The sequence below is a fragment of the Apteryx rowi genome, unplaced genomic scaffold (assembly GCF_003343035.1).
Source record: "Apteryx rowi isolate R43461 unplaced genomic scaffold, aptRow1 scaffold_162, whole genome shotgun sequence".
NCBI lineage: Eukaryota > Metazoa > Chordata > Aves > Apterygiformes > Apterygidae > Apteryx > Apteryx rowi.
Window position 1 is genome coordinate 1,433,336 of NW_020447886.1, and position 17,232 is coordinate 1,450,567.

Sequence of the window (17,232 nt, forward strand, 5' to 3'; positions counted from 1 at the left end):
GTCCTTGAAATACCCAGCATTTAATCTATCTGATGAGCCTGATTCTTAGCTCACACATCAGCAATCAGAAAGATTTTCACATTGAAACTCAGTTAATACCTCTGTTGTTGATGTTTTGCCTGGAACAAATTATTATACTTGGAGTTGCTTTAACCATACACGCTACCCATAGTAAAAAGCAATAAAAAATGGATTTTACTGAGTAAAGGCAATAGTACCTGGTGCTGAGTGTGTACAGAAGCAGGCTTTTTGTAAAACAAGGCCATCCTTACAAGTTAATAGTCAGCACACAGATGGACTTTGAAAATGTTGTGTTCTGCTTTTCAGAAGCCTGTGATTCTGTGCAATCAACAAATTTGCTATTGATAAGGTGTGCTCCTATTTGTCCTTTTTGTTGACAGCATGCAAGACGACAGTTTAGAATCCTCTACTTCAATATCTCAACTTCTGAGAGAAAGTTATTTAGCTGAAACTAAACACCAAGGGAACAGAGAAAGAAGTAGATCAGAACCAGCTTCACGTAATTTCCATTATGGCAACACTTCTGGCGATTCAGATGAGGTAGCTGCCCAAGATGACCTTCCAGATCTCTCTGCCTTTTTGAACCAAGAAGAGTTAGATCAAAGTGTAAACCTTGCAAGACAAGCTATTGATCAGAATCCACTTGAAACTAAACGGGAAGAGCTTCAGGCACGTTCACATCATCCCTCTGATCCGCTGAAAAACACAGGAAAAACAGTTTCAAACAAACAAATGGCCCAGTCTACAGCTTTGAAAACGTCAGACAATGGCCTGCACTCAAACTTTTGTCAGGACCATGTCAGAGATACAAAGGGCTCCAAAGGGAGCTCTCAAGATCTGAAGAAACAGCATCTTCCTTCTGAATCAGAATCGAAAAAGGAATTCCTAAACAAGGCAGCCGATTTTATTGAGGAGCTCTCGTCACTTTTCAAAGCTCACAACTCAGAAAGAATAAGACCTCGAACATGCAAAAACTACCGGAGCAAAATTGATTCTAAGAATAAGCCTGCTCAAAAAGGTAGCTCTAGCTTTTCTAGTACATCAGAAAACAGAGAAAGACTTTCCATTCCAGTATCTCAAGACTTGGAAAATAAACCAGAGAAATCGTTTGAAAAAATAGATGATCAACAGACAGCAGACTTGGAATCTATCAGTCAGTTAGCAAGTGCAGAGTTAAAAACAGAGTCAGAATCTGCATCTGCATATTCTGATGAGCCCATTGGACAACCACCACGCTTTACTCAAAAACTGAAGAGCAGGGAAGTTCCTGAAGGAACCAAAGTGCAATTGGACTGCATTGTGGTAGGAATCCCAGCACCAGAAGTCAGGTAAACATATTCTGCACTTGCCGTTTTGTATTTCTGTACCATTAGGTGTATGCCTTACCCTTCTCAGACATTTTGATGTATATGTTTCAGTAGTCTGTAGCTGAAGTCCTTTGATTTTGGTTATCAAAACTGATTAAGAAAAACAACTACCTTCTTCAAATCATACAAAAGGTTGCCTATATTTTAAGACAATACATTCTGGGGCACATATTGTCGTCTTTGAATTTTAGAGAACTGTTTTTAAAAAGCTGTACTTTCATAACTAAAAGAAAGTGCTACCACCTGAATGAGAAATGCTAGTTATCTTTATGGAAATAAAAAGAGTGATTGATTGTGTATACCAGCTAAAAACACCAATGGCCATGAGACCTCAGGCTGATGTTTGAAGGTATTTGAGATGAGTGAATATAGGTTCCTATAAACAAAAAAACTCCATAAATGAATAGAAAAGAAAGGAGTTCATTTCAGTCATTACACAAATAGCCAGGAGCAGCTCAATTCTAATTCAGATTCTGACAATAATTCCTGTATGACCTTGAAAAAAATCACTTCTGTTTTACTGTGTATAAAACACCCTGATTAACTGATACTTATTCATGTTGTGTGACTAGCCTGCTAAATCCGATGCTACAGTTTTCACCTATATCTATGAGGATTTTGAAGGTCAAATAGGCGATATTTGCACAGATCACTGGAGATGAAAGGAAACGTGAAAGAGCTACACTTTATTCATCAGTGACATCAATGGAATAAGAAACAGATTATTATAACTTTTGTATTTATCTCGAAAATTCTTAGATCTCATCGGTATTTCTAAATCTAAATTTGTTCATGCAGAGCTCATAGGGCCAAATTTACCTCTCATTTACAATGGTGGAATTCTGTTTCCTTTGCTGGAACTGCACAAATCCAAAAGAAAGGAAAATTCTATCTATCTTCTAGAAAAGTGCTATACGTATTTTCATCCTGTCTAACATCTGCAGTATCATAAATACCTTTAGTCTAGATGGCTGCCAGTCCTTTTCTTGGCTTTTTAGAAATCTCTGTTGCTTTTCTAAATATTGAAAAGAAATGTTTGTGTCTTCAGCATCTAATTAAGGGACTCTGAGCTTCACAGATGGTCCACGTTTTCCAGTTGTCAGCTCATCTAATGAAATCTCGTTACAGTCCTTGACTTCCTTATATACTTAGGCAAAGATGGGTACAGCACTACTACCACTTCTACCGCAGTCAACACCTTTATCATCTTTCTCACCAAATTAACAGGCACCATCATCAAGTGATAACTATCTCAATGTCCAAAGATGGACGCTCCAAAGATTTGTGTGGTAAAAAATCTTTGTTTTCCACTCCCTTGGATTTCTGACACAATTTGTGACACACCAGCTGCTATATTTTCAGAAGAAAGAAGCTTTTATAACACATTATTAAAGATATAGGAACAAGGATCTACAAACAAATCCTCTTGTTTTGGCCTGTCTTCAGTTATGGACAATCTTGTCATGAAGACAAGAAGTTTCCCAGCTTATAGGTTCCTCTTCTGAACTGTGACTGTCAGACTATTTTGTCCCACTAGTGCCTTCAGCAGCAACCCATAGGTTCTCAATCCCTAACAAGACCTTGACCCATGATGCCACACTGGGTATCTTGTCCATGACAGAAATGTAAATATCTAAAAGACTAAATAGTTTCTTTATAAAACAGGTATCTGTGCTGAAGCTGGAGGGAAATATCTTGTTCAGGAAGAATATGCTTTCTACTATGCTTTGTGTCCAAACTCACTGCTACAAATGTTGTATTGAGTTCAGCCCTTAAACTGAAGGCCTTAGAGAAGTCTGATCAAAGAAGAAAACAGTGCCAGAAATTTACTTTTTTGACAGAAAAGCTGAACAGACAGGGAATATTACCATACCCTAGATATTAGCACCCTTCTCTGAAGACATCTCTTGCTTCTAAAGATTTTGAGACTGATTTCTCCAGCCACTTGCCTTGATAATACCTTTTGATATTAAAAATGTCAATAGAATCCCTAACCTAGACATGAGAAATAACTTTTTCTTCTCTCATTGTTCACTATTTATAATACAATGAAAACAACTGAAATAATTTTCTCTTATGTGTATACATCTGTACACAAACTCAATCCCGCTTTCTTTGTATTCAGAAAAGAACACTGACTTGCTCACTTATACACATATGCTCTGGCACACACTGTTAAATATATACATTTCTCCAGAAGGCCACAGCACCATCTTCTTAAAAGTGCACCATACCTATGCCTTTGATACAACATAAAACTGATGGGGTATTCATGCCATCTAAGTTTAGGCATTTAACAAGTATCTGAATTAGAAGCTGAACTATAAAGTCACTGAAGCCTCACAAGGGCAAATCAGAAAACCCAGAACAATGAGTCGTCCCATGGTGATCCACGGATGGCCAGGACGCCTCTGCACTCAGTTCAGGGACTGCTTGATTTCATGGAATTGCATGACAGGATCTTTGTAAGCTGGGTTTATTTTTGTCCCCAAAAAACTGAAGCTTTTCCACTGAAATTTCTATCTCAACATTTGATTCGGTTTATTTTTAATAATAGATTAAGCTACTCATGTGCATGACAGTCAATATGGGAGCCATTACACTTTCATAAAACAGGTATCGGCCAGCCTTTTCCACTGATAATACACTGCAGTCAGGCACTGCACAGCACCAAACAGAAATGCCCCCTTGCTCTGCTGGCTCACGCTTGTAGCCAGAGCAGGGTCTTAGAAGAGCTAACCCAGAAGTCCAAAACGGACTGGGTACCTTTCTAAGGGCATGGGCACACAAACAGGTTACCAGAGAATATGAGGCTCCTGCCAGTTGCATTAACTGCTCAAGCATGCTCTGAATGAAGCGACAGAAGGGAAGGCACCTTGCATTCATTGCAGCCTGTCAGGGCATGAGGGTTTCAGTGCATGAAGGAAGAGAGAGGCTAATTTACCCTGAAATCATTCACTCAGGTGCTGCTGCCCTAGACAAGGGAGGCAGGGACAGAGACAAAGAAGTCCCATTGGGAAAATCAGCCCCAAGCCGCCAAGAAAAAGGGAAAGATTGGGCTCAGGTTTCAGTTTCACAATTTAAACTAACAAACAAAAGATAAGTCACAAGGGGGTAAGTTTGAACTCTCTCTCCCTCCCTGTGTGTGTGCGTGTGCGTGTGTGTGTGTGTGTGTGTGTTTTCATACATGCTGTATTAAGGAGAAAGCTTGGAAGGTTAGCTGCTTGAAAAGAGTTTCCTGATTATAATTGTTAACAAATTTTTTTTCCTGTTCATTCAAGATTCTTTCAGCTCCGATGTGTAGGAGTAACTCTATGAAAGGGTGTAAAGAAATCCATTTGCCTAAGTGATAAATTTTCATATGCTGCCAGTGATCATGGCCTTTTTAGTCACTGTCACAGCAAAAGGAAACCAGAAAATAACATACTTTGGGGTACGTGTTCCACAAACCATGGGAATTGTGAGAATGCACTGTTCACTAAAAATAGTGCTTGTCTTTGACCTGCTGCTCAGAGCTTCCAGAGTAGTGAAGAAGGCATCCTGCTGGCTGTAGCTGCTGAATTGTCTCCAGCGCCAGGCTTAGAACTGGCAACCACCTTGCTTTGAGGGTAACAGCTTTCTGAGGTTTATGGCTAATTCAGAATCTATGGATCTATGCAAGGAAGGGAGAGAGGTATTTAACAGACAAACAAGATAGATACAAAAATCAGCAGTCCCAAGAAAGGAATAATTGACAAGGCAGCAACTGATGAAAGAAAGCTTAATGCTGGCTGGCTCTAAGGCATGATTTCTTCTTCCCTCAACCTAGCTGAAGGCCCTGCTCGGTAAACAAGTTTCCCTTGGACACTCATGTGCCAGCTCATGCTTGACTATGTCCCATGTCCTCTGTCACTTACACTGGACTTCCTAATCACAGAAATAAATCATAAGGTACTTATAATGCTCATCGTGTATACACTTATAATGTAGGAGTGGTACTGTGGGAATCCAGAACATTGTGAAACAAGAACAAGATTCAGCAAGCTCTGTCATGTAGTTTCTCAGTCACCGCTAGGAGCAATCAGATGGTTATACTGATATAGTTTGGATTATAAGAGAGATAAGAGGTTTAGAAACAAGCTGATGTATCACAGGAATGGAAAGGACTCGAAAATATGATGGAAATACCATGGAAAATACTGTGTTTGAAAATGAGGAAGTACAAAACAACTGATGATGTAAAAAATGGTGTAAATGACATACATGATGGATCAGGGTCAAAATATCATTGGCAGTGGTAAAAGCAGTATAATTTACAGGCTTGGAGGGTAACTAGCTGGTATATAGGAGGGCTCAGTCAGGGACAGAAAACTGGATGGAGGAACAAGAGAACAAGCTGGGAACTGATTGAAAGTATAAGTACATGAAGTGCTAAAAACCTGCTTGGCTCAATATAGACCTGTCCAAATCATTCTAAAGGTAACTCAGCCTTAATATAAAACTGGCTAGTATCATTGTAAATAAGCCCACATGTTTTAGAGAAACATAACTAAGCATACCATTAGAGAAAGCTGGTTAAGCCTGTCTATCTAAAAAGAAGTTTCAATGAAATATTACTCCTTTTTTAAAGTATCATCATGCAGTGTCATAATGAATAAATGCAGTGACATAAAAAAGAGGAATAGAGATTGATCCTATAGTACATGGGCTTGTAGCGGGCTCAAACATTAGCTCACAATTAAAGAACATTTCCACAATTATTGATTGATTAATTTACTCTGACTATAGTGCTGGTTAGAAATAAGCATGTAAGAGAAGTGTCTGGCATATTTGCAAAGAATTAAAGGTTTTGATGACCTCCTTCCCAAGCTTCCTTTTACAGCTCTGTTTCTATGTGACTAATGATAGGTATGACATTCACTCCTCTCCGTGAGGAGAGCACTCCTTATTCCTTCAAGTTCAGAGGTGCCTACATTTCTCCAAACTGTTTGGCTCATCACTCCTAGGTTAATTTTACTTATGAATCACGTTGCATGGTTTGGCATACACAGCCATCCTGGAAGTGTCATGAGGATTTGATGTTCTAAAAACAGGCTGTATGTCATACGGTTTCCATGAAAGCATTCTTTAACATAGGCATAGATAGCATAAAAGGTGCATTTTAGCACTGCTTTGGTTAAGGAAAACAGATCTGCAATTAATTACAGATTTTAGAGACACTAAAATCACATAAGATCGATTAAGAATCTTTTTCTCCTTCTGCCAAATGAAAGCAGTTATCTGTTTTAGAACTCCGAGGCTAGAGAGCCAAACTTCTGTTACGTGTAACTCCAATCAAGTCAATGGATTTATACCTAGGATGAATTTGGCACAGTGGATGACACTGCCTGTGCTTAATGTGAACCTGCCTTGTATGATGAAGCTATCATTACAATTCATGGCAGGAATGAAATGTCAGCAACGGAGAGTATTGCTACTTTAGTCATGTCACGTATCTCAATGTCAGAACTCCTCTTGTAAATGACATTTCATTGCTACCAAGTACAATGTTTCGATGGTAGGAATAAAATAAAAAGTTAATAAGCAGCCATACCAAAGATTTCCCTAAAGCTTACAAGACAGAAATAATTGTTCTTCACTTATAAGCAGTGCAAAAAGATAATGCATCTTTACCACACTCTTTTTCTTGGCTTTATCTCAAAATAATTTAACATTAAGTAACATGAAATTAGTGACTAAAGAGCAAATTGCATAGGAAAACTAAACCCAGGTTTGAAACAGAAGTTTACTCCTGAAGTTTTAAATCACTTACATTGCAAATTTTGGACTGGTCAAAGGAAAAAATAACTGCAAAGAAAAGAAGTATCTCAATCCTGCTTCATCGTCTGTTTGAGTCTATTAAAGGAATATACTACTCATGTATTACTAAAATAACTGGGAGAAATAGCTTGCAAAGAGGCAAAACCTGTTTTTAATTTTGCTTATAGGAAATTAGGTTTTGCCTCACAAAGGCATGCAATACAGACTTATCTACGCAAACACAACAGGTTGATTGGAAAAGCTGATCAGTAGGAACACAAAGAGTTCTTATATCTTACTGGTTATTATATCACAACATTTCGTGTAATGTGTTTTGCTTTGTTTCACTTGAGTGAGGAATCACATTTGAGAGGACACCAAAATACAATATTACTGTACTGCTTAAGTTATTTTAACATTCTGAAAAGATGCTGCTGAAAATGAGATCAAATTCTAGAACATAGATATTCCTCTCTTTAATAGTTTTTCATAAGTGCTAAAGCTAACATGATAAAACAAGACTACATCATAAGGAAGAGGCATGAGGTAGGTATATAAAAAGACATGAGTAAGTGCCATGACTCAGCTCCCAAGTTACACAATTGCCTACATGAATTACACATCCAAATGGCCATTTGCACATTCAAATACCCAATTTGTGACTGTAGTCACACAACTGTGCATGAACCCTAGGTGTTCTCTCCTGAAAACGTGACCATCCTCAGTTATCACCACTTGCAACTCTTGAACACAACAGAAAAATAAACCATGTATAAAATCAAAAAATTTGCCCTTTGGGATCTCAGGAATCCTATATAATTTCTGTGTCTGGAACCTAAAAATGGCACTAATCGTCTTCAAAGGACCTTTTCAACCAACCTGGTAGTGCACATTACTGTACTTCTCCCTCGGGACTGCTAAAATTTTCCTTTACTTACTCACAGCTGGTAGAGCTGTTGCTTTATTGCAAGCATTAGCTGTTTGTGTTTGGAATACCAAGTGCCTTGTCTTTCATCTCCACTGCTAGGTGTGGTGTCTGCATCTACATGTCTGAACAGAACAGCAAACGTAATACGAACTTCTGGGGAGCACAGGCCATCAAAATAAGGCTATAGCTAATTACTAGTGGGGAAAATAACTGACTTGGGCAAGTCATTATGGGCAAAATCTAAAATAAATGTAGCTGTTCTTTCTGTTTGAAGGGGTTTGTATTAGAGGATCTGAAGATCCTTGGACTGTGGTGGAATTACAGCTCAATCAGAAGAAAAAAAGTTAGAAAAATCATTATTTTGAAAGGAAATATATTTTGAACAGAAATGAAAACCAACTCTTTCAAAATAAATATGTATATACCTAAACTATTGACAGGATTAAGTGACCATACAGGAATAAAAAGTAGGATTTGCAAAGGAAAATGTTAGCAAAGAACCTTATAATCTAATCTACTAGGAAGTAATAGATAGTAAAATAATAATAATAGTGACATATATATATATATATATATAGTGATAGTGAAATCCATTAAATCCATCAGTTTATAGACAATCTTTTTAAGACCAGTGAATTTGCCTTTTTACACTTATTTCACAGTGTTCCCTCAGACATTCTAAAAAAAGATGTTTGAGGACTAGGTAGATACTCAGGAGAAATATATGCATTTCTTATATATGTACTTGCTCTGTTCTTACACTCTTCCCTATGTGTCTTCTTTTGGCCACTGTCAGAGACAGGATGCTGGGTTAGTTAGACCTGTAGTCTGAGCCAGAACACCTAGTAAGTTCTTATTTATCTTGTTATGTGTACTAACCCCCCTGGTATCCGAGGGCATGTGCTGATGTCGTTACTCCCTTTGTATATTGACAGCTGTCTCTTAAATTTCCGAAGGTGCTGCACATTGCCTGGATTTGGAAAATATCCAGAGAGCTGTTCACGCTGTATTGTGAAATGCCTTCAACAAAGTTCTTTGAGGCTTAAGAGGTAGCGTGAAAGGCTGCTGAAAGCCATCCTGGAGCGAAGTGGCTGTCCTAGGCAGACTGCTCACTGACAGAAAGTATCTCAGAGCATCTCAGTTTGTCCACCAGAGTGGTGGAAAACCTACCAAATGAGCTAAGTCAAAATGCAGAGGGACAGAGGAACATTCCCTTACGGCTCTGGCTCACATTCACTTCAAGCAAACAGTTGTGGCAATTTAAGATGCAGCTGTAGCCTCCTGACTGCACAGCCCCTTCTTTTGGAGGTTATTAACATTTAGCAAAAGTGATATAGATGTTCATTTATCCTAGATCCATAACTCTAGTGTCTTAGAGCAAACTCATTTTCATTAGAGCCGAACTGAGGCACGTGGCCTGGGAATGCACCTGCATCTGCCACCCTTGCTTCTTAGTGAGTAATTTCCAGCAAAGAAACCAACATCAGGCTGGTAACATTTTAAAGTACAGTTGCCACATGTCCTCGAGCTTGTCTATCACAACTCTAATGTTCAATTAGAGAACAGTTACCTGGAAGAGAACCAGGTAACTTTGGTTGAAGTTGTCCGTATAAAGCAGTGCCAGCTTCTCACTGGTAAAACTGCAAGAGGGATGTGAGTGTATTTTACAGAAGCAAATCTGTACATCAGCTGTGAAATGTCAGGGAAAAGAGCTGGGGCATTTGACACCCTATTCTCATTCTTTTTAACATGATAATATTTACGTGACTGCCTGTTGCAATTGAAAGTGTTATTTCCATAAAGGTTGTTTTCTAAGACCAATTTTCAGTCCTTCTTACAACAGAGGCTGCCAGCTCTAAAAGAGGATAAGCAAACAGATGTAGACACAAAACAAGACTTTAAGCTCCAGCTCTCTAGCTACAAAGTACTGTCCTGTAAAAAGGGAATTTTGTGTTAAGCAGGGTGATTCATTCTACCGTGCAGGAACTCCCCTGCAGAAGACTGACCCATACAGTTTCCAGGCTGTACACCCAAGTCAGTTGACTGTACAGCTACAGATTACAGTAATATGCAACTCCAAGTAGACTGGGGAATACCCTGTCTACTTTAAGAAAGCCACGCTGGATGGCTAGGATTGATGGTGCACAAATAGTGCACGGTTTACTTCTTAGCTATGTAATCAGCACTTAAGTTCCAGCTCTGTACTCCCTCATACCTCACAGGCCCTTGGAGGCTCACTTTTCAGTTCTACATTATGCTTCTACTAGATTCTGGTTCTCCATGGTATGGACTTGCCTTATACTTTTTTGCCAAGATATTCCCTTGGGGATTTCTTCACGGCCAAATTATATCACAAACTGCTCTAAAAAGTTGTGCCTCCAAGAGGCAAATACAATTGAATGGTTAGACAAATGTATTTATTAATGCTTTTCTTAATGATCTGAGATGGAAATGTATCAAAGTACCTTATAGCATGAGCTAGGAAATACTCATTAATATAGTTTATTATTGAAATACCTGTCCTCAGCTTTTCCACAACTAGTATAATTTGCTGAAAAATATGATAATAAATATGTTTCTCATAGCTTTTACAGCATTTGTAGATATCAAAAGGCTAGGAGGCACTTTTACCAAGTTACCATTTATAGTTGGTGAAACAATTGAATAAATTTTAAAAAATCAATTGTATGAAAAATTTTCCAGCAGTATGACAACCCATATGCACGAAATGCATAACCAACCATACCTTGTTAAGAAAGCAACAATAAACAGAAAACACAAAGATTGTTTGTAGGCGTTTTATATACATCTATGTTTATGAGACGAGATAGGGTAAAGGTGAACGCACCTCCGTTTGGCTATTCAAATTCTGCCACTTGTCTAAAAATACAGATATATTACAGTAAATTTCAGTCACATCTTAAATCAACATGAACTTTGCAATCCCAAGTTGGAGGGAAATTTGTTTATTCAGTTATTTTTGCTATGATTTAAGCCACAATACAGATCTGAATGTATCTCAAGAGGAATTCAGAGCTGGATGGATAGTGTTTCAAATTCAGAGCTCTCTTTTCTTCTACTTTCCCAATGAAATCTGTATATCTAGAAGAGTATTTGCTAGACTCACTTATGTAAACTAGTTTGTTAATATGTTTTAAATACAGCAAAGAAAGGAGTTCTGTTATTTACTGCAACTACATAGTCTGAAAACCATAAATAGTTTATTCCTATGACTGTTGATTCAATTTGCCTGCAGTACCCTATCTAAACCCTCAGGCAAAAACCCACCTGTTTTATTGTGAGAAAGACTTCTGACATTGTCATTCTAGTTGTCAAGTTGTTTGCCTAGATAAACAACATTTTTTGCCTTACAGGTGGTATTGTGAAGGAAAGGAACTTGAAAACTCACCAGACATTCAAATTATCCAGGCAGGAGATCGCCACTCCTTGGTTATTGTTGAAGCTTTTGAGGAGGATACAGGACGTTACTCGTGCTTTGCTTCAAACATCTATGGAACAGACTCCACTTCTGCAGAGATTTACATAGAAGGTAACGTTAGCAATTGTTGCGGAATGAAATTGGTAATACAAGATTATGATACAATTAGGTATTTTGTATAGTAACTGTATATTAGATTTGTTGCACAGAATACTTGGCAGGAAGTTAACAGTTTCAGTCCTTATTAACACATTTATTATTTCACTATAAAACACCCTTCAAACAAGTATTATGACTTCCTGTTACATGTATTTTTATTGTGTTGCTTCCCAGAGATTGAATAGATCTCATTGTAAGATGAAAGTCTAAAAATATAGAGATTCTGATGCCACCCTATATTTTTTGTCTGTGGTTACTTTAGGGAAATAAAAGAAGCCTTATCTTTGTATCTAATTCTTATTAATCCCTTTTCCCTTCAGCCATTAGTAGAAATTGAATATAGGATGGCTTTCGCCTTTTTCAATGAGAAAAATGTGAAAGTAGCCTGATCCTAACCTGCTATTGGGACCTTGTAACCAAAATACATGCTAGCAATTTGATCTTTTACTTGCGCAATAGATGCTGCAAACAAAACAGAGTATGTATCAGCAAATTTAAGTCTCTTCTTTCCCCTTACGTTATTTAATATATCCTACCTGGCTTAAGATATTTGTTATATGTCTTTCTGTCAGGTTTTTTTTTTTGGTAAGATTTTAAATTGCATCCATCATTGTGCTAACAGGATTGCGAATTTAAAATACACATACAGAATCTTTTTTTCTCCTTCTGTATTTCTTCAGTTGCCAGGCAGAGAAATATCATACTGTGAGTACCATCACTGACAACAGTGGGACCATTCATAAATTAAAGTACCTACCCTACTGAATGCAAGGGTACTTTTCCCTTGCTGTTTTTCTTCTTTCACGTCTCCAATCTGACAGTGAAAGGACAAATCCTTTTTTTAGCATTTGCACTGCCCCTGACATTAATGGGTGATCTCTGTGCTTGGCAGGGATTTACTAGTTCTCAAGACTGGGGCCAAGGCCTGCTTTTACCTAACTCAGTGGAGGCTGGATGGAAGCCACGGCTGGTGGAGATGCTCATTGGCAGGGAGCACAGAGAAAGTGCACGTTCCAGATGCAGTGAAGGCTGAATCAGAAGTGTAAAATGCCTCAGTAAGACAGCTGTTAGTAAACTCAGCTAAAGTCTTCTTCTCCAGACTGCRCTACAAGGCACTAGCATAAGAATAATAGATGTGATTCCAGAGTGCTCTCTCCTCCACACCTTTTTTTTTTTTTTTTTTTCTCGTAGAATCAGGTATCTGAGAAAAAAGCTCTTACTTGACCCAGAGCAGCAATCAAAGACTAAATCATACTAGGGTCATTTTAAAGAGAAGCTGAGGAGCACCCAGGTGGGAATTCACTCTTGGATGATGTTTTCCTCATTTCAATTACATATTGTCCTAAATCCGCATTATGTCAATAGCAATTCTGCATCTTACACAGTATGCAGTTTGGGTTAATTTCCACTGCAATGTGATTCTTTCTTTTGGCATAGCTTTATAATATATATCCTTAGAATGCTCTAGAGGAAGTCTTAGTAAAGGTTTGCATGATTCTTAGACAAATTTCTCCAAAAATCACTCTGCTAAGTGATTCTTTTTTTTTTTTTTTTTGTAGGAGTCTCCTCTTCTGAGTCTGAAGGAGAACCCATCAAAGACGAAATGGATCAGTAAGTTTGAAATACACTAAATCTCCCATATTTCTCATAGTTAAAAAAAAAACAACACACAAGTAAGTGTAGAAATTTTGGTTTCCATTAATATTTTGCAGCTTCCAACATGTTAAGCTTTGGTTTTGGGTTTGTTGTTGTTGTTGTTTTACAAATAGGCATATGTTTGTGTGCTCAAACAAACTTTAAAATATTATTTGAAACTTTTATATTAAATGTAGACAAAAGAAGAAATATGCTAAATTAAGCTACTAAAATTAATTTCCTAAAACAGATGCTGTTTGACTACACCTGACTTAAATACTGCATTAAGTGTCTGCCTTGAAAATACAGTGCAGTAAAATTTCTCACATGGAAATATAATATGTCATGAAGGCTTTGGCAGAAAATTACTATTCATGGACTACTTAGATTTAATATAAGGAAATTAATATATGCGAACTGGAGTTAACTGAATTGATGAGTATATAGGAAAGAAAAACTGCCAGACACATTTAACCTAAAGCCTCAGAATTTTTTTTTTCCAAAGTGAAATCCATTCCCTGTGCATTTAGAACCGGATCCAATGGTGTTAGAATCAATAGAAGTCCTTCTAGCAACTGGGAAGATAGTCAGACTGGTTGAAAACCAAAAGAATTGATGTTTTATTTTGAACTCCTTTGTATACATGAATTCAATCCCAAAAGCAATGAGTGCTTCACAAAGAGAGAATTTTGATCAGATAGACTTATATTCCCATTTTTTTTTCATTATTTATTAAAGCAGGTTATATTCACTACATATTTCATTTTCTTTTAAAATACAAGACAAAATACTACAGTGTGTTTGACTGACCTCAAGCCAACATAAGGCAAATCCAATCTTACGTGATTTTTTACCTCAAAGTCATAAAATACTCCAGATTGGATTGGTTCATTGACTTTGACAAATTTAGGGGTTAATATAAAACATCAGAGCAAGAAAGGCTCACAGGTTTTGGGATCAGTTGCTAAGTTTTCATAGTTCTAGCTCAGACTTTTCCAAATGTCTCAGGTATAACACTGTTTTCTCATTCACATCATTAGATGCTAATGTAGCGTTGACCATGATCCTGATCATTTGATGGCATCTCTAGGTTGCTTACCTCATTAAATTTTGAAGAAATGTGTTGCATTCTGTATTTCTTAAGAAAAAAGAAACGCCGCTCTGACACTGTAGCTGGATGTCTTCAAATGATAGAATCATAAAAGATAAGGTTTGGGTATAATAGAGCATCTTTTTATTTTTGCTTAGCTTCCAGCTGTCATCACAAGAACCTGGACACCTGTAATTGAAGGGAATTAATATGAGAACAGCTGCTAAAAATGTTCTAAATTTCGAATGAGAAATCAGTGATCTCAGCAACTGTACATTCAACCCGAGTAAGGCTTTCTCTGGTTTGAAGGCTGGCTTTCCTGAGGGGCCCATGCTACATGCCAGAGCAGCCAATGCAATACTTGAAGAAATGGAGTAAAAAGACTTCATTGTTTGCGTTATTCCACTTAGCAGTAAAAATAAATAGGGCCAGCTGTTTTACTTCCATATAGAAACAACCTAACAGAAGTGAACAGGTGCCAACCTGTACACTACCACAACTCCATCAGATGTTTGTCAGAAAACTTCTCTCTCTACTTTTTCAGCAGAAAATTATTGATTCTGTATCTAAGCAGACCAAAGTATTTCCATTACCTTATAGGTTCATATCTTCATACATCTCAGGGAGCAGCGTGCACAACTGAGAAACTGGCACTGCCCTTCCACGCTGCTCTGAGCTGATGAGAGCAGCTTTCAAGCCACAGTTGAGTTAATCCAGGCCATTTTATTACATTTGGCATAACTGAAGTTTATGCAGCCCAATTCTTACAAAATGCAATTTACCTGGGAGTACATATCTGTTTAGATCAATTGGAATCCAATCCCAGAAGTGAGGCTGAGATTGCCATGGAGCTGGGAAGGACATAATTAGGGGACACACGTAGCTCCAGCTTCCAGCTACACAAGAATACTATAAGCAACAGAACTTTCTTTTTGGTTCATATTTCACAGCACCCCAAAGCCAGCTGACATCTCTTTGAATGCAGCATCTCCTGCTGCTAAAGCTGCAGCCAGGCATCAAGAAACCTCCAGGGCATCATCTGCTATGGTCCAGCCTGTGTCTGTACTGGTTCAGCCTGCGTCAATACCAGTTAATCAGGTATGGGAAACAATATGGTGTACTTCCAAGGAAAAATAAAAGCCTTAAAAAGGTATTTCTTCTACAGCTTATGATTCAGAACACCCAAATTTCCTAGTTTGTGCTCTGCTGTGTTGAACTTCAGCTTTGAACGGTCTAAGCATGCAGTAGTCACGTACACGGAGCTGCTCTGCCTGCCAGCTAACCTTTAGCACCTGGCAGAGGGAAGGGAACCTTTCATCCCCAGGTTGCAGGCAGCCCTGCGGCGGTGAGCAAACGGAGCAGCTGCCGGCAGCCCAGGCAGTGGCAGGCACCGCGTGCACTCCGGCAGGTCAGACCCTGCATGCCGTGAAGGACACTCGGATGTGCAAGTAAGCTCGCTTGCGTCTTCATACTGCCCACTGACTCATTCGCTTCCAACAGTGACAGACGATAATTTTTTCCTCTCTCTCTACAAAACTCACTTCAGATTGTTTTCTTTATGTGAGACTTATTTTAGGCTAAATCATTTCACTACTATGTTTACTTTATATGTAGTTATGCTTGTTTAGCACATAACATTTCAATATCCGTATTGAGGAGTTTCTAATTAATTTAGCATGTATTTCTCGTCCTTTCTGTTGCAAACTATCAGACTACTCTGAAGTATGGATTCTTTCCTAATAGGAATTATTAGCCATATTTAGTTCAAAAGTTATAAACAAATAAAACTGAAATGTTAACAAGAAACTCCTTTTGAACTGCCTTTAAAAGGTCTACAGCCTAGAACTAGGTGGTAACCAATAAACGGGCACAGAATAGCTGAAGTAATGGGAGTTTACTTTCAACTACAATGACAATAGAATTAAGCCTTTGTAATACATATTGATGTAGGCTGCCTAACTCTGGACTGACAGTTGCCTCAAAAATTACCACTTTCAATCTTGTTGGCTTATAAGACACTACCTATAAAATTAGTCTATGTTCTCCAAAGATACTGCATGACTAATTCCGCTGATTTGGGGCAGTTTCTATTCCCATCAAAAAGAAAAATGCTATTAATCAAGTTATATAAGGAAGTTTTGCCAGGGAGAAAGTAATTTCATTTTGATTTCACTGAAGATCAATAGGGTGATACTCCACCTCTGTAAATCTGTTTGGTTTTGGCAAAGGAGATTTAGAGTAGCAGTCACACACATGACTTAACTTTCCCTTATTAACATCCAGGAATATTTTGTAAGTCAGATGCCTAAAAGGGGTCTACACCAAGCAGCCTACATAGATTTGCCTTCCTGAAGTATTAATGATGGGTATTATAATACACTGCAATAAAGTCTCTTTTGACATGATTACCACAATAAGGCAATGTTTTAAAACAGCATTTATGGCACTCAGGCAGCAATCCATCCAGGAAGATCACTACGAGCAGTCTACAAGACAGCAACTTTTATTCACCCCATTAAATATTCTGTTTTGCACTTTTCCCCACTAACATCTCTTTTGTGCCATTCCAAGAGCATAAAACACACTTTGCATGAGCTCAGGTGACCTTACAAGGATTTACCTTGCAATTCGGCATAGAGTCAGGTATCCACTTCCTTCTGGAACACAATTTTCTTAGGAAAAAAACAAACACTTTCTGTATTTCCAGTATACAGCACCTGAATGATTTTTTAGTCTAAGGCTCTATAACAGGAATGCTATCCTAAGCTCAATACATTTTTCAATATTCAGTCTCAGAATTTAGTTAACCTAGAAT

At 38.0% G+C, this 17,232-nt stretch overlaps 1 protein-coding gene across 2 annotated transcripts in view; it reads left to right on the forward strand.

The window, feature by feature from the left end:
• Nucleotides 1–402: 402 nt before the first annotated feature.
• MYPN (myopalladin) overlaps nucleotides 403–17,232 on the forward strand; it is a 49,889-nt gene continuing 33,059 nt past the window's right edge. Inside the window, exons 1-4 of one of the 2 annotated variants that reach the window (XM_026059964.1) lie at nucleotides 403–1,349; nucleotides 11,469–11,644; nucleotides 13,225–13,303; nucleotides 15,368–15,515. In XM_026059964.1, the coding sequence (XP_025915749.1) occupies nucleotides 403–1,349; nucleotides 11,469–11,644; nucleotides 13,225–13,303; nucleotides 15,368–15,515 (1,350 nt within the window). The remainder of the gene's footprint in view (nucleotides 1,350–11,468; nucleotides 11,645–13,224; nucleotides 13,304–15,367; nucleotides 15,516–17,232) is intronic. The other variant, XM_026059965.1, reaches the window with a different exon arrangement.